This window comes from Sorex fumeus, unplaced genomic scaffold (genome assembly GCF_029834395.1).
Source record: "Sorex fumeus unplaced genomic scaffold, SorFum_2.1 ptg000081l, whole genome shotgun sequence".
Taxonomy (NCBI): Eukaryota; Metazoa; Chordata; class Mammalia; order Eulipotyphla; family Soricidae; genus Sorex; species Sorex fumeus.
The window spans coordinates 17,651,585-17,669,303 of NW_026606138.1; the positions used below are offsets into that span (position 1 = coordinate 17,651,585).

The window sequence follows — 17,719 nt, forward strand, 5'->3', positions numbered from 1 at the left end:
AACATCTTCCCATATTGCCGCAATAGTGCCAAACAGCTCCCAGTTCTGGGAGTTCTCAAACTTTGCAGCCCTTTCTCCCCATTCCGTGAAGTAGAATTTTGCACAAAGGAGAGTGTGGTCTGATCTCATTTGGAATTTTGGGACAACAGTGACATAGGTCAGACAAAACCGTCAATTGAGCCGGTACCAGGCAGAGGAGACCTGGTGTCAGGCTACTCTGGCAAGTCTCTGAATAAATAATGCTGCCCATTTGATAAAGGTAATAAATGATTAAACAACAAGATGTCTTCAGTACTGGAATCACCATCCTTTAAAAAGGAACCACCCAAAGAGAAAGACTTTCCAAACCCGGGCCTCAGAGGGGTCTGCACAACCACTTTGTTTTGAGCTGTGAATCCAGAGCTCTTCATTAAGCCCAACAAACCTTTAATGGCTTTCAGATTGATAACTTTCTCACTCTGTGTGGCTTATATTGGTTATCTGCATGCAATGCAAGAGAATAAAAAGGACCTCTGCATGCAATGCAAGAGAATAAAAAGGACCTCTATGAAGCTATTGATAGTGAGGGGAACAGTTCAATGAGGAGGAGAGCATCAAAGTGGGATTAATAGTGTTGCTTGCTACAGATGGACCTTGATGAAGAGCTCTGAAATCTCTTCCTTCCTGAGAGTGCAGTGTCGTGTTTCTAGTTCTGGAAAGTCTTGCTAAGGGAAGGGAAGAAGGAAGCTAATGCATACAGGTCTCTGCAATGAATTTTGTCCCTTTCATAGCTGCAGCAATGCTCTTGTTCTTTTCCCACTGAAAGAGCTCATTGATATTTATCTTCTGTGAAATTCTCTTATTGTGAATGGATCTTTTTTTTCGTTGTTAATTAGTAAGTTCTTTATAATAAAAGTTTTGAGTGTATTAAAAAAACATTCAATTGAATATGATGTGGTCAATTTCACTGTGGAACTGTCCACAGGGAGACTCCCATGCCCAACATTTAGATTCAGCCTTCTGGAACTGCGAGTTACCATGGATGGTCTTGGTCAACATGATGAACTCAGACAGTCTCTCACCATGTTTGTTCCATTCTAGGCTGTGGGTCCTGATGTGAATTTCTTCGGGCGACCTTACAGAACTTCTTTTTTTTTTAATCTTGTTGGAATAAGCAAGAGAAAGTAAATTTGCTATGTGGCAAAGAGAACACATTGGGATTGGGAGGGAAACTGGGGACATTGGTCATACTGGTGAAGTTGGAACACTAAATATGTGGAAGAACTGTATACGTAAATCATGCTGTTTTTAATAAAAAAATCAATTAAAAATGAACTGGCAAAAAAAAATGAACTGGCATTAACGAATATGCCTAGATTCCCACTCAAGACGAGGAGGTGGTGTTCACTGCTTCTAGGGTCCTCACAAGACCCTTGCCTTGTGGGAGTCTGGGAAAGAAAAGGATCATCATGAGTGTCAGCCTCCATAAAGAGTCTGGAAATTTAGTGATGGGTGTCAGGAAGTGGTACCTGCACAGTTCTGCTACAAACATACCTCGTGTGTGGGCCTATTCATTCATGTGGTTATTCTTCATGACTCATTCCACAAAAAAACTGTGAACACATAAAAAAATAAGTCCTGGAAGACAAGCAAAGTAAGCTCATTCAAGAGCTGATTAGAGCAAGGGTCTCCGGCACTGTACTTGGGTTTTCACAGAGACTTCAGACTGGAAGAGGGGAAATGTTTTTGAATGGAAACTAGATTAGAAAGAACTTCAGATGTCTCCTGGATAGAGATAGAGGCAGCTGGATCTCTACAGACACGAATGTCTCATTGGGACAGGGACATGTCATTGTTTTCGGTTGGTCTTAAGTTGGAAGCAATACAAAAAAATGAGGGAAGTTGTCGGTAATAAATCAAGTCCATGCCATTTGGAGTCTATTGTTACCGAAATGATTGTGAGTTTCTTACATTGTTATTAAAATAGTTTTCTCACTTCCTCCTACTCTGACTTTCAGAAGGCTGAAATTCTGGACAGGTTGGTGGCAGAATGGGTCAGAGGTCTGTTATTCTGTATAACTTAGACACTGTCCATTTGTCCACTCTGATTCTTAACACTTGTGACCATGGCTAGCACCATGTGCTCTGTTCTCTGAAGAGATCAGGCAAAAGAACCCCCACTCTCAAAAAAAAATAAAAGATGCCCAGGCATTGGTGCTGGAGCAATAGAATAGCCTATAAGGTGTTTTCCTTGCACATGCTTTAGCTGGGGTTGATCCCAAGCACCTCTTATGGTCCCCCAATCACCACCAGAAGTAATTCCTGAGTGCAGAGTAACCCCGAGTATCATTTGTATGTGACCCAAAAGAAAATAAAAAGATACCCAGCTTAAGTCTCCACTTCAAAGGCCTGGGAAGCTGAGACCCTCCCTGTTAAGACAATCAACTGAGTCAGAAGGCCTCACCATTGCTCATTCTGCTACGCCCACTCCAGATCCCAGAACTGGCCTAGATACCTCTGCTTTATCAATTTGGTCCAGCAAGACATGCATTCTATGCCTTTGTACTCAAAAATTCTAGAATTGGCCATACTATGCCCTTTCTGGGATAGGTTAAAATTATTTTATATTCTTTATATGTTTGTCTCAGAACATTTCATAGTTGATCAAATTACTATACATATTTCTTATATTCCTGTGTCATTGGCTTAGAATAATTTATAGACCTGCTTTCTCCTCAATATTAGGTACTTATTTCCAAATTTCCCCTTCCCAGGACCAACTCCTCTATAGAAAACAGAAGTTTCCTGCCTGAACTTTCCCAGATAGAAAGTGTCTCTTTAGGGGCTGGAGAGATAGCACAGCGGGTAGGGCGTTTGCCTTGCATGCAGCCAACATGGCCAACACAGGTTCGATTCCCAGCACCCCATATGGTCCCCTGAGCACCGCCAGGAGCAATTCCTGAGTGCATGAGCCAGGAGTAACCCCTGAGCATCGCCGGGTGTGACCCAAAAAGCAAAAAAAAAAAAAGTGTCTCTTTAATATGAGATTAATTCTCAAGGACAGAAGAAACAAGGGCTGGGAGGACCGATCCATGGTTGGAAGCTTTTCTTTTATGGCTTTTTGGGTCACATGCAGCCAATGCTCAGGGGTTACTCCTGGCTCTGTACTCAGAAATTACTCCTGGTGGACCTCAGTGTACCATATGAGATGCTGGGGATCAAACTCAGGTCAGATATGTGCAAGGCAAACACCATCCACTGGGCAAACACCATCAACTGGGTTGCTCCAGCTCCATAATTGGAAGCTTGTCATGAGTTCTGAGGAAAGGGCGGCTAGGACAGAGAAGAGACCACTGTGGCAATGGTAGTTGGGAATGATCACTCTGGACAAAAACTGAGTGCTGAAGGAGGTAAAGGGATATACATGATAACCTTTCAATAACAGTTTGCAAATTATAGTAGCCAAAAGAGGAGAGAGAGAGAGAGAGAGAGAGAGAGAGAGAGAGAGAGAGAGAGAGAGAGAGAAGAAAATGGCAGGGGGAAAACTGGGGACATTGGTGGTGGGAAAGGTACACTGGTAAAGGGGTGGCTGTCAACATTGTATGACTTGAAACCCAATCATGAATAACTTTGTAATTTGTATCTGTCAGTGATTCAATTTTTAAAAAGTGTCCCCAAAAATGCTAGACAAGGTCTCCACCGTGTCCATATGACCAGCGGACTCTCTTTTAGTAAACTGACTTTACTCTGTCTAAACTATCTTGCTTCTGGTAAATTCTTTCACCACCTAATGGCTTGGACCCAGTGGGATCTGGGCTCAAGTAACTCCTTCAAAATCTTTATCTCAATGGAAGTTATAAAGAGAGAAAATGCTAAGGGTTTTTTCACTATTTATTTTTCATTTGTTTTATTTTGTTTGGGGGGCCACACCTGGCAATTCTCATCGCTTACTCCTGGCTCTGCACTCAGTGATCACTCAAAATGGTGCTCAGGGGATCATAAGGGGCACCCAGATCAAAACCAGGTTGGCCAGTTAAGTGCCCTACCCACTATACTATTGCTCTGGCCCTACTAAGGGTTCCTATCAGTACAAGGAAATGTATGTTTTTTAATCTATATAAAATAATTAAATATTATTGGTTAAAAACAAGTAATGGGAGAGCAGAGAGTTAGTATAGTGGATATGGCACTTGCTTGCATGAGGTGAATGCAGATTTGATCCCCTGCATCCCATTGGTCCCCTGAGCACTGTCAGGAATATCCCTGAGCACAGAGCCAGGAGTGAGAGCTCAACACTGTCAGGTGTGGCAAAAAAATCTACCTCAAATATGTATGTGAACTATGTTAATAATTTCACTACATATGTAGGGAAAATCACTACTTGTACTCCTTAAACTCACACAGCATTATAAGTTTATTAAATTGGTGGTGGTGGGGAAAGAGGATCTCAATAAAACTGAGCTCATACTCGGGATGAAGGAACATTTATAGTAAACAAGGTTCTATCAACATTAGAAAGGGAAAAAAACGTAGGATACAATCGAATATTATTCCACTATAAAAGGAAGATCCTGGGGCTGGAGCGATAGAACAGCGGGGAGGGTATTTTCCTTGCACGCAGCAGACCCAGGTTCACTCCCAAGCATCTCTTATGGTCCCCTGAGCACCACAAGGAGTAGTTCCTGAACAATGCTGGTGGGCTCTGAAACAAAACAAAAAAGTACTTATCACTTTGGGATAAGACCAATTAGTAGATGACACAAGGGAAGGAGAAAGGCAAGAGCAAGTGGGGGTAAATCAAGAGAAAGAGGATGCACATGCTGATTTTCGATGATGAACACCTGAAACATAATGTTATAATTCAACGTTATTTCAATTAAGTAATAATAGGAACTGAGAATGTCATTCATTTAAAAATACTTTGTAATTTCCAACTCAGTTTCTTCTTTGGCCAAAGGTTATTTATATTTCTTGATTTCCAGTGCAATGATCTGGTTATTTCCTAGTTGTTTCCTTCTTACAGATGAGAGTCCCCAGTTAGAAAGGGGCCTCCATTTGAGGACTGACATTGGGAGCCCAAGAAATGGTACAGAGGAAGGGTGTTTGCTTTGCATATGGCAGACCCAGGTTTAATCCTCAGCACCCCAAAGGGTCCCCTGACCCATGCCAGGAGTGATCCCTGAGCAGAGCCAGGAGTAAGCCCTGAGCACCACCAGATGTAGCCCAAAATCAAAAACAGTTGAGGGTTGGCACAAGTGAACTAAAGCAGTCACGTATGTCTCTTATATGAAGAGGTCAGACACAAGTGAAGCCATGTCCCTAGAGTAACTGTTACTTGACACTGTTAAGTCAGGCTAGATCCAAAGTATAGCCTAGGTTTGCATCCATAGTATAGAAGGTAGAGTGCTTGCTTGCTGGTGAACCCACGTTTGATCCCCTGGAACCTCAGAAGTGATCCCTTATACATGATAACCTGTCAGTACCTGTATTGTAAACCATAATGCCCAAATGGGCAGAGAGAGAGGGAGAGAGAGAGAGAGAGAGAGAGAGAGAGAGAGAGAGAGAGAGAGAGAGAGAGAGCGCCTGCCATAGAGGCAGGCTGGGGTGTGGAGTGTGGGTGTGGGAGATGGGGGGGGGTTGGCAGGAGGGAAACTGGGGACATTGATGGTGGTAAAAATGCACCTATGAAGGGATGGGTATTGGAACATTGTATGGCTGAAACCCAATCCTGAACAACTTTGTAACTGTGATTGAAGAACAACAAAAAATATTTTAATTTTTAAAAAACTAATCCCTGTGTGCAAACCCAAGAATAAGCACTGTGCACCACCAGTTGTGGCCTCAAAACAAAACAAAAAAGAATCCTAACTTCTTCACCTCTGCTTTGCAAGTACTGCTTTGCAGAAATGACAAATAACTTACAACTATTGTTGCAGAAAGGAAAAAAAATTCACTCAAACAACCCTTCATTCCTTGTTTCTACTTGACTTTTACCTACACAAGGCAGAATAGGGGATGAAGAAAATTGCATGCCTCAAAATTGTGTGACCCTGGATCACCAACATCACCAACATCACCACACACACACAAACACACACACACACACACTCACCTGCACAAGAAAATACAAGACAGAAGAATCTAAGACTTGCTGCCAGTTATATTTTACTGCTTCTTATTAGCCACAGTCAACTGTACTGGTCCATCAGTACTACTCTCAGTGGTCCTCCAGGAGCCATGTAGCGACAGACATCAAACTCGGGTGTCTGCATGTGTTCCAGACATTTGAGCCTGCTCGCTGGCCCCTACAAATGATGTTTCAAGAGGAAACACATAAAACACACCATTGTCCCGTTGATTCTGAGACTTCCGTTTTTCCTCAAGGTCTTCATGAGTAATAAACAAAAGAGAAGTTTCCAGCCTCTCCTTATTTATATAAATATTCCCTGAAACAAAGGAACCAGGAGGGAACTTGAGTACAGCTTCTGCCTCCATTACACTCCAGAGAGCAATAAAAGTCTTTCCCTTCTTGCAGACTTGAGTGTGATTGTGTTTTCTTCCTGGTGCACTCGACAGGAAGCCCTCATTCTTTTTTTTTAAAAAATTTTAATTAAAGAGCCATGATTTACAAAGTTACTGATAGTTGAATTTTAGGATACAATAATTCAACACCAATCCCTTCATCAGTGTCAACTTCCCTCCACCAGTATTCCTAGATTCCCTCCCCATCCCAACCCTACTCCTCCCCCACCCCCACAACTCCCCACCTGTCCACAGGCACATTACAAGGTTTCAGTCGTTACCAATTAGATCTCATGTTTTCAGTTCTGTTGAACCTGTGTTTTGGGTATATGGCTGTACTCCCTCACTCTTATCACCTGTGTAACTGAAGCCCTGAACCTGTTAACTCATTGCTTCTTGATTTCTTTGCTTCTCTGACTCCTCTCTAAACGTTGGGGTCAAGGATGATCTAAACAACCCCCTTTTACTACAGTACATTTACATTATTCTATATTCGCCAATTAAGTGAGATCATCTGTGTTTGTCTTCTATTTCTGGCTTACTTCACTCAACACAATATCTTCCAGTTCCATACATGTTGCAGCAAATTTTATTTCATCATTCCTTGCAGCTGCATAGTATTCTATAATATACATATACCACGTCTTTATAATCCATTAATCTGTCGTTGGACCCATATCTCAGGTTAATTCCATATCTCAGCTATTGTATTGATGCAGCAATGAATTACGCGGAACATATGTCCTTTTGAGAGAGTGTTTTTATGTCCTGGGGATAAATGTCCAAAAGTGGAATTTCTAGCTCAATTCTAAATTTACTGAGACTCTCCATACTGTCTTCACAAGAGTTGTAACAGACAACATTTCCACTAGCTGTGAATGAGCCCTCATTTGGCTTTATCTGGAGGATAGAGAAAGTTCATGGGACAGGGCAAACCAGATAGAATGGCAGGAAACTCTTTACCCAAGAAGCCATGCATCGAAACCTCCCACACCAAGCTTTAAGTTTCTTTTTGTTTGTTTTTCTGGGGCCACATCCAAAAATAGTGGTCAAGGCTTACTCCTGGCTTGTGACTGCAAGGCGAATGCCCTACCAGTACTATTGCTCTGGCCCCTCCTTACTACTATGGCGATGTCAGTCTGATTCTTTCCTTTGTAAAGTTCACAGCTCACAGGTAAACTGTATTTGTCTCTGGGAAGCTTTTTACTCAGTTCTTTATCACTGGCATCCTGAGACTGCATATGAAAGCATTTGAGTGTAGATCTTTCATCATATTTTTTGCAATAATACCTTTTCAAAATACCATCTTCAGTTTGAAGAGATTTCCCGTTTCTGTATTATAAATCCTCTACTCCTTTCATCTGAAACTTCTCTTAAATGAATGCTGAAGGTTATTTATTTGGAACATTGTATGACTGAAACCCAATCAGGAACAACTTTGTAACTGTAACTCACTATGATTCAATGAAAATTAAAATAAAGATGCAAGGCATTGGGGCAGTAAGAAGGAGGGTTGTTCGTTCCTTGGGTGAGAGTAGTGGTACAGAGGTGATGGGTGTGGTGTTGGAATTATGTGCATGAGAAACCGTTATTGTAGGGCGAAGGCTGCATCATAGTGGCTTGGGTGCCTGCCTTATACACGGCTGACCAGGGTTCAATCCCCAGCACCTCAACCCTTCCAGAAGTGATCCCTGAGCACAGAGCCAGGAATAAGTCCTGAGCACAACCAGGATTAAACAAACAAGCTGAAAATGGTATATAAACCACAGAATCTCAATCACTAAGAAAACATTTAATTAAAAATAATTAAAAATTTAAAATTGAGCCCAAGTAGTAGCAGCAGATTATTCTGAAAGTTCTGAAATAATAACTTTTGCCTTTTCTAGTGACCAGTGGCCACTTGTGTCCTTCATTATTTTCTGGCCCCTTCTCCTATTCTCAAAGCCAGCAACAATGGCATCATCAAATCCCCCCTCTGCTTCCATGACCTTGTCACCTTCTGAGTGGTCAAAACTCCCTCTCCTTCCTTCCTGTGATTTCATTCAGGACCAGGTGGTCCAGAGTGATTCCCTCACCTCCAAATCTAATCTCAGCCAACATCTGTGAAGTCCCTTCTGCCACATGTTTCCAGTAGCTGCTAACAAGCTTCCAAGAAGCAGATGGCTGAAACATTTGATGGTCTGGAAACCATCAATCTGGAATCAAGGTAAACAAAAGCCAGGCAGGAGATTCCATCCTTGCCTCTCCCCATGGTGTTTGGTAGCTTCAGTCCTTTCTTGACTTTCATTGTTATTTTTATTTTCCTTGGCTTTTAGGTGGCTTATCCCTGGATAGCTTCTTCATAGGACCTTCACTGCACCTGTGTCCGTGTGTCTCTGTCCACATTTTCCTTTGGTATAAGGATATCTGTCATGTTGCATTAGGTCCACTCTAATGACCTTTGTAGATGACTTTGATCATCAACAAAACCCTACTTCCAAATGAAATCATATTCACAACTATTAAAGTACTTTCATACATTTTTTAATGGAAGAGAACACAATTCAACCCTTCATGCCCTGTGACACACATTCCAGGTATAAGAACCCAGGTGTCCCTGAGGTCATAATTCAGCTTTCCAGAGATATGACCAGTGTATGCAGCACGAACTCAAAATCATTACGTAGGGCAGGTCATTCCACAGATATTTTCTCGTGGAGTTTCTGCAAGTTTCTTCAGTTTTCCTTACAGAGGCGTCAAGTTTGTAGAAAATGGGAATACTAACCCAGATTTCTCTAAGATCTACACCCTTTCCACCTCAAGGCTATCAAGTACTGAGACCTGGAACAGAGTTCATATCGTACCATACCTATGTTCACCTTCTAAACATCTGTCTGTTCTGTCTACCTACTACATCAGAAGGAGCATGTTTCCTCGTGACCCCCAATGAGAGCATGTTATTATAAAAAAAGAAGGGGAGAGAACTGGAGCAATAGTATAGTATTAGTCTAGCATGCACCTGGGCTCAATTCCCGGCATCCTTTAAGGTCAGGAGTGATCCCTGAGTGCAGTCAGGAGTAACCCATGAGCGTTGCAGGGTGTGGCCCAAAACAAACACACAAAAAGGGTGGGTACCTCTATCTGCTCCTTCAAATATGAATGCAGAATTTAGGGGCCGGAGCCATAGCATAGCGGGTAGGGCATTTGCCTTGCACGCGACCGACCCAGGTTCAATTCCCATCACCCCATATGGTCCCATATGGTCCCCCGAGCACCGCCGGGAGTCATTCCTGAGTGCAGAGCCAGGAGCAACCCCTCTGCACAGCCGGATGTGACCCAAAAAGAAAAAAAAATGAATGCGGAATCTAAAAAAAAAAAGTAGTAGGAGACTAATACCCAAGGACAGTATAAACAAGGGCCAAAAGTAATGGTCCATGATTGGTACAAGTGGTAGTGGGGAGAGGGCAGCCAGGATGAGAAGGGACTGCTATGTCAATGATAGTTGGAAATGACTACTCTGAACAAGAGCTGAGTGCTAAAAGTAGTTAAAGAGACAAACATGATACCCTTTTAGTACCTATATTGCAAACCATAATGCCGAGAGAGAGAGAGAGAGAGAGAGAGAGAGAGAGAGAGAGAGAGAGAGAGAGAAGAAAAATTCCTGTTATAGAGGCAGGCTGGGAGGGCAACTGGGGACATTGGTGGTGGAAAATATATACTGGTGAAAGGAGGAGTGTTGGAACATTGTAGAACTAAAACCAATCACGAACAACTTTGTAACTGTGTGTCACAGTGATTCAATTTAAAAAAAATAAAAAGAAGAAAAGATTGGTAGGACATTCTGCCAACCTATGCTCATCTAAGCTGGTTAAATGCTTTACATACCCAAGGGCCTACATTGTGGAGCAAACATTTTTTGGAATTATCTTAAGTGAGTGCTTTTCCCCGGGAGAAAGAGACTTGGCAGTCACGAGACATCCAACTCAGAGGCATTTCACAATAGTGCAGGCATACCAGATTCCAGGTTCCGGCTCCCAGCTTTTTCTGCCTTTGTTCTCATTCTACATCTGCCGTGACCCTTTGTTTCAAACAAATTTCTATTGCCTTTGGCTAGAACCCACCCAAGGCTGGGAGCTGGCTGAAAGAGCTGGAGCATGTTCTTTGCCTTCAGGAGGCCTAGATTCAATTCCTGGCACAGGACTGTCCTGAGCACAGCCAGGAATGAACCACAAGCAACATGCCAACACCCCTGAACAGCTGGGTGTGTCCCTGAAGCCCCCAAATTAAAACACCAATAAAGTATAAAGAAATTTCTTTTAAAAAAGAACTTATCCAAAGTGAAGCCTTTGTTTGGACTAGAATCTGGTTTTGCATTCCTTGAGCTTTGTTGATTTTTGTTTTTATTTTGTTTGGGGGTGTTGGACCTCACCAAGCAGTGCTCAGGGGCTACTCCAGTTTTGGGTTGGGGATCTCTTCCTTGGGTGATACTCCAAGAAACCATGTGGTACAAGGGCTTGAACCCAGGGCATATTGAGTGAATCCCTAAATACCATTTTTTTGTATGCGTGTTTGCTTGCTTGTTTTGCACAGTGAGTCATGCTCAGGGCTTACTCCTGGCTCTGAGCTCAGGGATCACTCCTGGCCCTGGGGGACTTGGGAGACCATATGGGGTACCAAGTATCAAACCTGGAGACAGCCAAATGCAAGGCTTACCAGCTTACTAGCTGTACTATCTCTCTAGCTTCTGATACTAACTTGATACCAATTTTAAATGAATAAATTTTCTATTCAGCCGGCTCCTGACTTTTTCAAGTTCCAATTCTTAATGCAATATTTTTATCCCACATATGCTCTTTTTCTATATGCCTTGCTGTTTGTATTCGGCATGGTTGAAAACACATCTTTGATGACAGTGTCAAGATTCTCTCTAAAGTTCTTGGTCCATATTTTCTGTAAAACACATTTCAAATGGAGTGAATCAGGTGTTGACTTGTTTTGTGTCTAGTTTTTTCCTTCCCATCTCCTTTGTAAAGAGGAACTTCACAAGCTTATTTGTGATCTTTCATGCTTTGTGTCCCTGCAAAAATGTATTCCCTCTTCCCTGGCCTGCTCAATGGTTTGTGATTCCTTTTTCCCAGACGTGAGGGTGACGTTTTCTTTTTTTTTCTTTTTTTAAAAAAATTTTTATTAGTGAAACACCATGAGGTACAGTTGTAGACTTACAAATTTTTGTGCTTGAGTTTTACTTATACAATGATCGAGTACCCATCCCTTCACCAATGCCCATTCTCCACCACCAATGATCCCAGTATCCCTACTACCTCCCCACCCCCCCATCCCACCCTGCCTCTGTGGCAGGGCATTCCTTTTTGTTTTCTCTCTCTCTCTCCTTCTGGGTGCTGTGGTTTGCAAAAGTGGCATTGAGTGGCAATCATGTTCGGTCTATAGTCTACTTTCAGCATGCATCTCCCATCCTGGAAGGATCCTTCCAACACCCTTTACTTGGTGCTCCCTTCTCTATCTGAGCTGCCTTTTCCTCTAGCATGTGCGGCTGGCCTCCAAGCCATGGAGTGAACCTCCTGATACTTATCTCAGCTATTCTTGGGTGTTAGTCTCCTATTTTCTTACTTTATATTTCCCAGATGAATGCAATATTTCTATGTCTGTCCCTCTCTTTCTGACTCATTTGACTTAGCATGATACTTTCCATTTAATACCACTTGTATGTAAATTTCGTGACTTCATCTTTTCTAACAGCTGCATAGTACTCCATTGTGTAGATGTGAGGGTGACATTTTCTAAGGCAGGAAAGTCAGGATTCACTAACTGAGAATTCACATATAAGCTTGACGTGTGGCAGAGTGAACCCCCCCTCCCCCACTAGGGAATGAAGCCTCGGGAACATTAGAAACAGATTTTTTTCTTAATTCTTTAGGGTGTGTGTGTGTGAGTGTGTGTTTGTGTGAGTGTGTGTTTGGATCACACCCAGGGATGCTCAGGGGTTTATTCTTAGCCCTGTACTCAGCAATCACTCCTAGTGATGCTCAGGGGATGGGATGCTGGGGATCAAACCCGGGTCAATCACATGCAAGGTAAGCACCCTTCCAACTGCATCCCTCCAGTCCAGAAACAGATATTCTCCCCTCATTTCTGTTAGGGATTCAGATAAGAAGTTCCCCAGCACAGAGACCCACCATCACTGCTCCTGCATCAGTAGTAGCATTGATAATAAAGTGCTATGTCCACCTGCTCAGCCCACTTTGATTTTTCCAAGAAAATGTCTGAGGGAGTTAAAACTGATCAAGTCAGCCATGAGCACCGACTGGAGTGAAGGATTGCTTGGGTTTGTTTAGGCTCCTGGTTATTGGACCACACTCAAAACTGCTCAGAGGTTAGTTCTGCCTCTGCACCCAGGAATTACTCAGAGGACTAGATGTGATGTTGGTGATTGAAATCTGGATTGGCCACATGCAGGGCAAGCTATCTCCCCTATAGCCTCTGGCTCCAGCCTCAAGGAGAGTCAGGCCTGACCAGACCTAAATTTCTCAAGTTGAGCGTCTACCTTCACAGAAAAGAATTTCAGGGTCTGGAACAATGGTATAGTGGGGATGGTGCTTTCCTTGTACATGGCCAAACTGGGTTCAATCCACAGCATCCTACTCCTATCACTACCAGGAGTGATTCCTGAGTTCAACGCCAGCAGTGAACCCTGAGTACCACTGGGTACAGCCCAAAAACGAAAAAAATTTTTTTTTAATTTTCAGGAGAAAAATGTGAAATAAAATCATTTTATAGGGGAAATACAAAGAACAAGAGAAAGGCTGATGTGTTCAAGAGAAAATTGAGGTTTCACCAGCAGAAAAGTTACCAGCTGCTTTTGCAAAGTGGGTTTTTGGGGGGCTTTTTCCAAATTACTCCTGCTTGGGGATTTCCATGTAGATTAGAGTCTGCTGAAAGCTAGAATGATAGTACAGCAGGTAGGGTACTTGTCTTGCAGGAGTGACACCTGAGCCCTGTCAGGAGTAATCCCTGAACACAGGGCCAGGAATAAGCCCTGAGTACCTCTGGATGTGGTCATCCCCCCAAATATATATATATATATATATATATATATATATATATTTAATACAAAGTCTGTTGCTAAAGTATTGTCAAGGGAAAAGACAATTTGGGTGACCTTCTTCCAAATTCTTCTTTAAAATTTTTTTGTTCCTACTGGTATTTCTTCTCTCCTAGGGTGTGGAATGGTCCAGCCATCTTTATCGTACAGGTGGGCAGGAACCTGAATCATTCACAGTCATTTTTTGTTTCTGGGTCATACCTGGCAGTGCTCTGGACTTACTCCTTACTCAGAGATTATTCCTGGAGGGGCTTGGGAGGACCATATGTAGTCCTGGGAATTGAACTTGGGTCTGCCACATGCAAGGCAAACACCCTTCCCCCTGTACTCTCCTCCAGACCCTCATTTCCAGTCTGAATAGGCCTCAATTTCTTTTTCTTTTTTTTTTCTTTTTGGGTCACACCTGGCAATGCTCAGGGTTATGCTCCTGGCTCTGCACTCTGGAATTACTCCTGGCAGTGCTCAAGGAACCATGGGATGCTTGGAATAGAACTCAGGTTGGCCAGATGCAAGGCAAATGCCCTACCCACTGTACTACCACTCTGGCCACCGGCCTCAATTTCTATACCTGCAAAGGAAAAATGGCCTTCATCCTTTGTCACTGGAAGACAGAATAACTGCTTTAGATCATATGTTGGTTTCATTGCTTTGCTTCTGGAAACATGGCTAGGAACACTGGCCCCCCACCTACCTCCCCCCCCCCCACACACACATACGCCTATCTGCCTACTTCTGTGTCCAGGAATCGTTAGTCAGGCTTCTGGAAGCTTACTGAGATGGGCTTTGCCTATCTATATCAGAGAGTGTTCTCCAGCTCCAAACATGTGGTAGGGGAGATTGAAGGAAGTACAATCAGAGGTACAAAGACTCTGCCTTTGCATTAATCCACGGTACCATGCCTCCCCAGGAGGGAAGGGGTGTCTCTCCCTTCTGCCTCTTTCCCCCTGGGCAGCAATATGGCGGCCGCCTCGGAGCTTTTTGGAAAGCCAGGTATGAGCCGGCGGTGACAGGGCAGCTGCAACCTCATGGGAAGGGGGTCATTCCCAGCTCGTCCTTCACGCCCTACCCGAGGTCATGAGTTCCCCCCCACAAGCAGCTCTCCAGCATGGCCATGGCTTCAGAGCCACAGAAACCAATCTCGTAATTATCTGGCTCTTGGCAGAAATTCCTCCAGAATTAAAAAATAAAATATCAGAAATCCAAAATTGTGTGGCCGCTATTGCTGCCATGCGACATTATATCATTCTCATAACCAGCTGTAGAAAACAAATTATTTCACAATGCCTTTTCAGTAGTTCTGATTGTTGGGTGTAAACTCTAAATAATAATGGTGCATCTTTTGTCGAAATAATGAATGCAATCAAAGTAGATAGAGAGTTAAGTAGAATTCATCTTCCTCACAGGCATTGGGAGGGGTGGGCAGGGGGGTACACTGGGGTTCTTGGTGGTGAAAAATAAGTACTGGTGAAGGGAAAGGGGTTTGATCATTGCATGACCAATACTTAAACCTGAAGGCTTTATAACTTTTCCCACAGTGATTCAACCAAAGTAAAATAAAATAAAATAAAAAGACTGCCTACAATCTCTCAGAGAAACCTCCAGAGGACTCCAGAGCTGGGAATGAAACTATACAGTTGATATGAGGCAGGGCAGTCAGATCTTTATTTTATTTTACTTTTTGTTATTTTAGGTGCCACACCTGGTCATGTTCAGAGATCAATTCTGGAGGACTCAAGGGACTCCATGGGGTGCCAGGGATGGGACCCTCGTCAGCTGTTGCAAGGCAAGCACCCTCCCCATCCACAGTGTGCTATTGCTCCTGCTGACATCTAGTTCTTTATACTCAGATCATTCTTGAGATCCAGGAAGCCCTAGACAGGCGACTGCTCTCAACAACTGGTGATCCCTAGAGGGTAACTGAAGTCGGAGGGCTTCCCCTGCTACTGCTCCCAAGAGCTGTGGAGGAAGACTGTGTTTTCTTTTGTTTTTGTTTGGCGCCGAACCCAGTGATGCTCAAGAAATACTCCTGGTTCTGCACTGCCAGGAAACGCTCCTGACAGTCCTCAAGTGCCCCTACAAGAAGCCAGGGATTGAAACCGTATGAGGGCAAGCTCCCTCCCTGCTGTGCCCTAGCTCTGGCCCAAGGCTCAGCATTCTCTGTTCTTTGTAACCCCACTGGCTCAGCCTGAGACATGAAGACTAGAACTATCACATGAAGCAAAGGGTGACTTTTATTTTCAATAGAACGAGTGTCTTTCTCCTTTTCTGCAACAGCCGCTGATAATCCTGTGCAGGAGCCAAGCTAAGCCTGCCCCCCACCGCAAGGACACCTCCCCAGGAGTTTCTTGAGCGCCCCGGTCACTTCCTTGTTCCGCAGGCTATAGATGAGGGGGTTAAGCATGGGGGTGATCATGGTGTAAAAGGCGGAAACCACCTTGTCTTGCTTGGAAGAGTGATAGGCCTGTGGCCGCATGTACGTGATCATCGCAGCCCCGTAGAAGAGCGAGACCACGGCCATGTGTGAGGAGCAGGTGGCGAAGGCCTTCTGTCGGCCTTCGGCAGAGCGCATGCGGAGCACTGTGGCCAGGATGCGCACGTAGGAGGCCGAGATGACGGAGAAGGGCAGCAGCAGCATGAGCACACAGCAAACGTAAATCATGGTCTCGTAGAGAGACGTGTCGGCACAAGCCAACTTGAGCACAGCTGGGACCTCGCAGAAGAAGTGGTCGATCTCCTGGGAGCCACAGTAGGGGAAACGCAGGGTGAAGACAGCCTGGATGAGCCCGTCCACCAAGCCAAAGAGCCACGAGCCCACCACCATGAGCCAGCAGACTCGACGGCTCATAATCACTGAGTACCTCAGCGGGTTGCTGATGGCCACATAGCGGTCATAGGCCATAAAGGCCAGGAGGAAGCACTCATCGCCCAGAAGCGTGAGGAAGAAGAGGATCTGGAGCCCACAGCCGGTGAAGGAGATGGTACCCCGGCCCAAGAGGAAGTCGGCAGCCATCCGCGGCACGATGGTCGAGATGAGCATGAGGTCCATGAGGGACAGCCAGCTGAGGAAGAAGTACATGGGGCTGTGCAGGCGAGAGTCCACGTTGATGAGTAGGATCATGAGCCCATTGCCAGACAGTGCCACGAGAAACATGAGCATGATGAGCGAGAAGAGGAAGAGGTGGAGTGGGGTATGGGTGAAGAGGCCCAGGAGGATGAAGTGGGAGATGAGGGTCTGGTTCCCCACCCAGGCCATTGTGTACACAATTCTGTGCCACACAGGGGCAGATCTGGAAGCAGAGGTGTGTGTTTAGTACCACAGCACTAGGACAAGGCAAGGTGTTGTTCTCTTGAAATATAACATCATGGAACCTCTTGCAGCTATCCCCAAACACAAAAGCACTCATTTGGAAGGGTGTATGTTCATTGCCACACTTAGCACACTAACCAAGACGTGGAAACAGCATGAATGGCCAACTATAGGTGAGTGGATCAAGAAGTTGTGGTCTAAGAGACAAAGATATAGAGTACAGCTGGAAGGAGGAGGAGGAAGAATAGGAGGAGGAGGAGAAGGAGGAGGAGGAAGGAGGGAGAAGGAGGAGGAGGAGGAGGAGGAGGAGGAGAAGAAGAAGAAGAAGAAGAAGAAGAAGAAGAAGAAGAAGAAGAAGAGGAGGAGGAGGAGGAGGAGGAGGAGGAGGAGGAGGAGGAGGGGGAGGAAGAAATATAGGTTGATATTTTATTTCTTAGCCCATTCCCATTGGTGCTCTGGAGTCTGGAGTCCATGTAGTACTAGGGAATCAAACCTGGGCTCTGTGCTAGCAAGAGAGCACAGTGTGTACGGTACTTGCCTTTCACATGACCAATCCAGGTTAGATCCTCAGCACTCCATATGATCCCCCAAGCCTGGAGTGCCCAATCAGGAATAAACCCTGATAGCCAGATGCTGACCATAAACCAAAAATAATGATTTACATGTTTGTTTAAAAACCTGGGCTCTACATACAAAATTTGTGCTAAAGACCCTTGAACCATTTCCTAGTACATTTGGTGGGGAGGGGGGGGGGGTTGTGGGCGCACCTGGAGATGCTCAGGTGTTACTTCTGGCTCTGCACTCAGGAATCA

The 17,719-nt window shown here is 44.3% G+C and overlaps 1 protein-coding gene and 1 pseudogene across 1 annotated transcript; one reads left to right on the plus strand and one right to left on the minus strand.

Moving 5' to 3' along the window:
* The first annotated feature begins 282 nt into the window (after positions 1–282).
* LOC130038994 (small integral membrane protein 8-like) lies at positions 283–608 on the plus strand (annotated as a pseudogene).
* A 5,865-nt stretch (positions 609–6,473) lies between these two features.
* LOC130038902 (olfactory receptor 56-like) lies at positions 6,474–16,853 on the minus strand. The gene is made up of 2 exons (XM_056130698.1): positions 15,931–16,853; positions 6,474–6,567 (listed from the first exon to the last, which is right to left on the minus strand). Exons 1-2 carry the CDS (start codon positions 16,851–16,853, stop codon positions 6,474–6,476), a joined length of 1,017 nt encoding a protein of 338 aa, XP_055986673.1.
* Positions 16,854–17,719: the final 866 nt, after the last annotated feature.

Excerpts from the sequence above, each read along its gene's own strand:
- LOC130038902 (XM_056130698.1), bottom strand. The coding sequence starts at position 16,853 with ATGGCCTGGGTGGGGAACCAGACCCTCATCTCCCACTTCATCCTCCTG. Across the intron at positions 6,568-15,930 it reads CTCAAGAAACTCCTGGGGAG|AATGAGGGCTTCCTGTCGAG; the intron begins GTGTCCTTGCGG and ends TTAAAAAAAAAG.